This window comes from Daktulosphaira vitifoliae, unplaced genomic scaffold, assembly GCF_025091365.1.
Source record: "Daktulosphaira vitifoliae isolate Bord-2020 unplaced genomic scaffold, ASM2509136v1 Scaffold_1, whole genome shotgun sequence".
In the NCBI taxonomy this organism is placed as follows: domain Eukaryota; kingdom Metazoa; phylum Arthropoda; class Insecta; order Hemiptera; family Phylloxeridae; genus Daktulosphaira; species Daktulosphaira vitifoliae.
This window is the reverse complement of record NW_026099572.1, coordinates 8,124,790-8,132,908: the sequence shown is the minus strand read 5'-3', so window position 1 is coordinate 8,132,908 and position 8,119 is coordinate 8,124,790. Positions and strand designations below refer to the sequence as shown.

General features: G+C 24.1%; 1 protein-coding gene across 2 annotated transcripts in view; it reads left to right on the top strand.

Moving 5' to 3' along the window:
- Nucleotides 1–4,336: 4,336 nt before the first annotated feature.
- Nucleotides 4,337–8,119, top strand: part of LOC126894989 (uncharacterized) — a 54,423-nt gene continuing 50,640 nt past the window's right edge. The window contains exons 1-2 of one of the 2 annotated variants that reach the window (XM_050666407.1): nucleotides 4,337–4,447; nucleotides 4,717–4,755. In XM_050666407.1, coding sequence (XP_050522364.1) covers nucleotides 4,367–4,447; nucleotides 4,717–4,755 — 120 coding nt within the window. In that variant the 5' untranslated portion in view covers nucleotides 4,337–4,366. The remainder of the gene's footprint in view (nucleotides 4,448–4,716; nucleotides 4,756–8,119) is intronic. The other variant, XM_050666406.1, reaches the window with a different exon arrangement.

The window sequence follows — 8,119 nt, the reverse complement described above, 5'->3', positions numbered from 1 at the left end:
AATCCATACATTTTTCAAAAAGTTGGAACATTATAAAGTTAAAAATATGAAAAAGAATTTTTTTACAAAAAACGTATTTTTTTTATTAACTTAGAAGACTGTTTTCACCATTAAAAACAAAATAAAGTCCGAAATTTTTTTTTTTAATAATAAATTATATGACATTAGCTTTAATTTAAGGTATATGTAAAAGTGTCAGTATTTTCGGAACACTTTCAAAATTTAAGTTGAAAAAGTAAATTTTTTGTGAAAAAGTTGTCATTTTGAATCCCTCCCTGTGGACAGTTTAAGGGTTAGATTTATAAAAAAATATACCAAATGATAGGTTAAGACATCAAGCATCTATAAAAAAAAAATTATATTCATCTGTTCATTTTTGAAAAAGTTATGGCAGTTTTAAGTAAAAGAAATTGAAAAAATTAGCGATTTTTAAATTTGTAATTTTTTTGAAAATTTCCCCCATTTACGGGGAACGAGGGAAATTTTTTCAATTTTTGAGGGTAATGTCTTCGACTAGATACGATTTGTGATCTTTTGACATATTGTTGAAAGAAATCGGTTCGGTGAGAGCTGAGAAAAAGTGGTAACAGACACAAAAAAATATCTTCTCGGCTTTGCATCGAAGCGAAAACTTAAAATATAGTAAAATAATTTTAATACGAATAAGAAATTTCTTCTTGCAAGGGGCGNATTAATACCTTCTCAGCTTCGCAGCGAAGCTAAAATAAAGATAGTATTTAGGAGTAACTTCGAATGTTAAATATAAATCTATGATCATGTGTATACTATATGATGGAAATGGGTCTGAATATAATTCTGAATGACCAATTACTAGTTTTGAAAATTACTTTTTGAGGTACTAGTATTTAAAAATATATCTATATGATCAGGAGATAGAAATTTGTTTTCAGTTACGACAAAGAAATAAAAAAAATATATACAGCACTTATAATATTTTTATTATTATTATTATTTAAAATCAAAACACTGAAACTATAATGTTATTATTTAATAATGAATAATTTTCTCCATTTAATATAAACAATAATAATAGTAAGGTGTTCAGTAAATAAGGAAACGGGTTTCTCATTGTTTGTAACAAACATTACTTGTTTCCTGACTTACTGAACACTATGTAAAATTATAAAGTCTTGTAAAAAAATACTTATTTCTTCATAATATAAAGTAATTTGAAAATATTTGATTATCGTTGAGCTATAAGGGTGTTCAATAAGTTCGAAAACATTAATTCTAACCTTATGTGTAAAAAACTATGCTGATGATACACTTATAATGTCAAAATGATGTATATACACCATTCATATGTAATAATTTCTTTATTTTATGCTTACTTATCAATAATCAGTTATTTTGTAAGAATTAGACAATGATGATTTTCGGGGTTAAAAAAATATCATAAAAAGGCAAAACAAACCCCTTATTCTGCCCTATTCATTTCGTGTTCTAGATATCATTACGTGGATATTGTGACCATAATTGTTCTTACTTGTTAAAGTTGTGAACTAAATCGAATTTGTATTATTTTATTTTTCAATTATAGATTCATATTATTATTTAAGATATTATAAGAACTAGGAAAATTATCAGGTATGGCTTTTTTTAAATCAATAAGAGTCTAGATTTATGTCATTTCATATCCCGCGAATTACACCCCGAATCAAAAGTAAATCTTACTCCAACTCTCAATTTCTTTCTCTTTAATTTTATTTTTATCAATTTATGAGTTACTATAATGTATATGAAAGTAGTCAGATAAATATTATGATCATTTCACTGTACCATAAGCTCTATCTTTCCATTAAATAATACACTACTTAATAATTCAACTACTATTCTGTCGTGATGGAACATCGTCCAATTACATATTATGTCTGATCATATTGCGTTGGGTATACTCAATTTTATATTTTCCAGTAGATTGCATGGTTCATTAATTTAAAAAGTTAAGAAATTTCTCAACATTTTTAATTGCATAATAATAAATTAGTATTTCTACAGTAACAGGATTTGTTATTTAAAAATATATACATATAATTAAGATAGATAGCCTATAAATATATTTATGACATTGTTACGGAAAGATTATTGGTCCTTCATCAACATTAACAATTAACAACTATACTAGTGTCTGATCTGCACAAACGAGCCTACAGATCTACTATGAGTATGCGGTGCGAGAGTGTAATAAACCGATTACACACTCTTCTTAATTCAATTAAAAACATAACGAAGGTAGTCGACATTTTACCACGCTTGCGGCAACTTACCTTTATTAATCTGATAACTTAACTCGGCCAGTATTATTGTGGTTACTATATTAAATATTATTATTGTTAACTTGCTATTATTATTATTTCGGGTTGTGTACACTCGCCGCCGTCGCCCAACTAACTTGGATACCACCAACATTTCTAGAGATTCAGTCAGGTTATTTAAATAATCTTTTATTATTTTAATATTTAGATAACATTAAATAGAAATAAATGCTTGTTATCGTTGTTAGTTGAGAGTCTATATTTATTTTGTCACGAAACCGCTAACTGCCCTTTTAGTGGGATATAAATTTATAGGGCCAGCGTTGACCCGTTTACGTACAGTTTAGACAACTATTGCGGGAAAGAACGTTGCAATATTATATTTAAAACATTACTAACCTTATACTATGAACAATAGTTTTCAACCTTTAATATAATAAAATTTAGTTAAAAAGGATCTAAAGCAGTTTATTTAAATTTATATTTTTATTCATGATAATAATTACAAATACTATACAAATATAATTGTCTATTTTATTTTCTAAAAAAATTAATATTTTATCATTATTATTGCCCTTATGCCATTTCCCTTTACTTTTTATTTTATAACAAAACATAAGTAGGTACTTCTATTTTATTATGACAAAATAATCCATAATCATGTACCGTATATCCTTTTACTTTTATTTTATAACAAAATTATTATAAATTATAATTTAATTATTTCCACCAATCACTTCATTATTTATTTTTTATGACATTCTGTTACCAATATGTATTAATATACGTAACAATACACATTTTCATATAATAAAAATAACTATGATATAGTTTAAATTATCATGATAAATTTAATTTTTCTTTAAATAAATAGTTAAAATTTATCTGCAATTGTATACAGGGTGATTTTTTTATCATAACCCACTCAATTACTTGCAGAATAATAATAATTTAAACATTTTTTTTTTTTATTATCTTTAGTTACACATTATTCTTGAATTTTTAACTATGTAATACTTTTTAAGTTCATCCCTTATGCCTTGGAAGGGGGTCAACTTTGTTTTTTTAAATGGTAACACATATTTTTAATTTAATAAAATGTTTGAGTTTTTAATTTAATAGTAAATGGCATTTGAATTTTTAATATAACTTTATTAGCTTATTAGATATAAACATTTAAAGTTTCAAAATTTTGAGTTAATATACATGTATAATACACATGGGATTGTAAATACAGGTAGTTAATTGGATTTTTATGACATTGCTGTCTCAGTCACGGATTGTTTATTATCAATTATGATTATCAATAGATATACTTTCTGTATTGTCAGTTAGTGTATTTATAAACTCATAACAATGTGCCTTACTATCATTGATAATAACAATGCTGTGTACCTGCTAATATCGATGTCATAAAAAATCAATTAGCTACCTGTATTTGTAATCCCTTGTGTATTATACCTATATATTAACTCAAAAATTTGAAACTTTAAATGATTATATCTAATAAACGAATTAAGTTATATTAAAAATTCAAATGCCATTTACTATTAAATTAAAAACTCAAACATTTTATTAAATTAAAAATATGTGTTACCATTTAAAAAATCAAAGTTGACCCCCCTCTAAGGCATAAGGGATGAACTTAAAAAGTATTACATAGTTAAAAATTCAAGAATAATATGTAACTAAAGATAATAAAACAAAAAAAGGTTTAAATTATTATTATTCTGCGAGTAATTGAGTGGGTTATGATAAAAAAATCACCCTGTATAAATAATTTTAATAACATACAGACATATATGATCATGACAATTAAATTTGATTAATGGAAGGATGACTTATTTAAAAATTGGTTACAATTTAAATATTTTTTTCGACGAAAGATTTTTGTTTTTTCATATTTTAGAGATTCAAAATAGACTGAATTATTCTTTATAAATGGAATTAATTTTATTATTAAAATAATTTATCACTTTAACCTGATATTTTTGAAATTATATTGTCAGTACTAGACTGTCATTATTGTTACAGTAGTAATCAAATTAAAAATGGGTTTCTATTCATGTTTTGAATTATTATTCTTTTTTATGTGTTTAATTACCTTACCTATATTTTCAACTGAGATGTCCTTTTCCAATGAAGAAACTAATAACTATGATTCAGATCAAGTATTAATAATTATTATTATTTTATACATTTATTATGTATTATCATATAGTGGCTTGGCGATTTTTTTTTTTTACATATAGTAATCTATGATAATCTTCGTATATTAACATATAAATACGGTGAAAAATAGACGAGTAAATATATAAAAATAGCTCTGACTCAGTATACAATTTTGTAGAGAAAATATGTTTTATATGAAATTATTTAGATTTTTGAATATTTATCAATTTTAAAAGTCATATTAACAATTAAAATAATTATTTTGTAGAGTGATGGATCATGTGAAGAAATTTTTTTTTCAAATGAGGTGAATTGTTAAATATAAATAGATATTTTTTTAATTTAATTAATCAGTCTACACTTTTTTATAGAAGAGTATATATATTATACTCTATTTCTATACTGACATTATAGAAAATACTTTAATTAATAAAATGACTGACCGATATTAACTTTTAATTATTTTTTTTGATGACTAAGAAATAATGACTATACGTGAGGCACAGAATATATTATGTTGATGTTTAGGCATTTTGCTCCAAATTTCTCTTTGTCTATATATAAAAATAAGTTCTTCTAAGATAATTGTTCAATACTTTCTATTGGCCAGTAGTTTTATTGTTAGGTCATTTTTTAATATAATTGTTAAGTTTGTTTTAATTTCAAGTACAATTAAAATAACCCGCGTTGATATAGATAATAAAATTGAGATACAGGATATTGAGAAAGATTTAAAATAATTTTATAATTTTAATAATTTCATAATATATAAAAGTTCATAAATATTTATACTAATATATACACAATCGCACTACACTACACACAACTAATATCCCTAACACTAACATTTAATTAATATCAAGTTACATTGGATAATATAGTTAATTGTGTGTGAAGAAAAATTAATATGAAATATTTATTACAATAAAGAAACGTATAAAAATTAAATAATGTTCTATTAATTATCGAAAATAGATCGAAAAATGATTTAATAAACCACATTTTTTAGCTTCGATGCGAAGCTGAGAAGGTATTGGTTTTACTAAGATGTGTTTTTGTTTTTTTTTTTTTTGTGTCTGTTACCACTTTTTCTCAGCTCTCACCGAACCAATTTCTTTCAATGATACGTTCAAAGATCACAAATTGTATCTAGTCGAAGACATTACCCTTAAAAATTGAAAAAAATTCCCTCGTTCCCCGTAAATGGGGGAAACCTCCAAAAAAATTACAAATTTAAAAATCGCTAATTTTCGAAATTTTTTCAATTTTTTTTACTTAAAAGTGCCATAACTTTTTCAAAAATAAACATATCAATATAATTCTTTTTTATATAGATGCATAATATCATTACCTTTCATTTGGTATATTTTTTTCATAAATTTAACCCTTAACCTGCCCACAAGGGGGGATTTAAAATGACAACTTTTTCACAAAAAATTAATTTTTTTAACTTAAATTTTGAAAATGTTCCGGAAGGTCTGACACTTTTATATATATCTTAAATTAAAGCTAATGTAATATACTTTATTATGGTAAAAAAAAATTTCGGACTTTATTTTATCTTCATGGTGAAAACAGACATTAAACTTAATAAAAAAAATACGATTTTTGTAAAAAAATTCTTTTTTATATTTTTAACTTTATAATGCTATAACTTCTCGAAAGATGTATGGATCAATATAATTCTTTTTTTTGTAGATGCATGATGTCTTTACCTATCATTTGGTATATTTTTTTTATAAATCTGACTTTTTACCTGCCTACAGGGGGGGATTCAAAATGACAACTTTTTCACAAAAAATTGACTTTTTCAACTTAAATTTTGAAAGTGTTCCGGAAAGTCTGACACTTTTATATATATCTTAAATTAAAGCTAATGTAATATACTTTATCATGGAAAAAAAAAATTTCGGACTTTATTTTATCTTCAAGGTGAAAATGGCTACCAAATGCTATTATTGTGTGAAAATTCTCAATTTTATTTTTTACATTTTTAACATTATAATGCTATAACTTATTGAAAAGTGTATTGATCAATATAATTTTTTTATGGGAAATACTATTTTCTAATAATCTCTTTTTTATTCGACATACTTTGTCTTAATCAGGATATTAATAAGGAACTAGCAGTTTATGAAGCTTTTGGAATAATCCACCAATTTTTTAAAATTAAACACTATCTAAAGATTTGCATCGAAGCGTTTTTTTTTGATAGTGATTTTAATCACTGTCAGATATCATTATACTTGATCCAACTATGCCACGTCACCACTGTGCCGCGACCCCCCTGTGCTGGGTTTTTTTTCTTATTGTTTTTTATTTTTGTTAAACCATTTAAAATAGTAAATAATGTGTAATGGTGTTAGTAAAGTTCTTTGACTATTAAAATAATAAATAAATTTAAAAAATAATATTTATCTACATTTTGTTCATTTACAGCCTTGAAATTATTTATGATTTTAAATAATTGACTCAATAAAACAAAAGAAGTTAAAAGTAAATATTTTTTTCTTGTAAAAGAATAGGTTTTTTCCAAATTATATTAAAATCGTTTGTGACATTTCTTTTTGTTTTTTCAAAACCTTTAAATAAAATCATTGATTATTTTCTATTTTAACCCATCGAAATATTGAATATTTTAATTATGCATATTTGTTTATTGTTAAGATTATATTATAAGATTGTAAAATGCTAACGACCGACATAAATTCTAATCATAAAAAAATTAATTTCCTACTAAATGCCATATTTTTACAACTGTCAGTAATTTATAACTTAAAGATAATAAAAATAAAATTTCTATTATTTAATTGTTACGAAATACGATAATTAAAGTTTGATTATTTGAATATTTTAACAAACCAGAGCACAATAGTTTAATGAAAAAGTTGATTAATAATTTATAGTTTGGTGTATTCGTTACTTGGATCATTTTCACTACATTTCATTTGATATAATATGCGCGGAAATTTAAAATTTACGACGTGACAGGTTTTATGCGTATGGATTGCTTAAATAAAATACTTACAAGTGTACCATGTATTTGTTTTCTTTTAAAATATGTGTTGTTCAGTTATCATATTGTAAATAACATTAAAACAGGAGATCAGAGGCGCCTAGAACTTTTTACTGACCAATCCATCATTACAACTTTACGTAATATTTATTTTCTAGGTGTTTCATCATTTTCTGACCTAATTTAGTATCGGTCGTTTTTTTTTATGTATTTATTGTTGATCTTAGAAATTAATGTTTTATAGATTAAACAACCATTTTTAATTATACATAAATGTAATTTTAAAATGAATGTCAAATTTGTTGTGCATTGATAATTTTTTAATATTATACTGTCGTAATACAAAACAAGACTTAAATGCATTTTACCACCCCATCGAGTTTTTTCAAATTTTTTTTTTTTAATTGATTCAGTTTTTTATACTGACTAAGAATATATAAAAAAAATTTGTCGGCAAAGTCCAGTTTAAAAGTTATGAGCTTTCTAAATTTTCAACCATCATTGACAAATTTTGTTATATACTTCTGTTCTTTTTGTTTTTTTGCATTAATTCATTAGAAAAAGTATTCTCGATGATTTAGTAATCGAATTTTAGCTTCAATGCGAAGCTGAGAAGGTATTGTTTTTACTATGATGTGTTTTTTTTTTTTTTTTT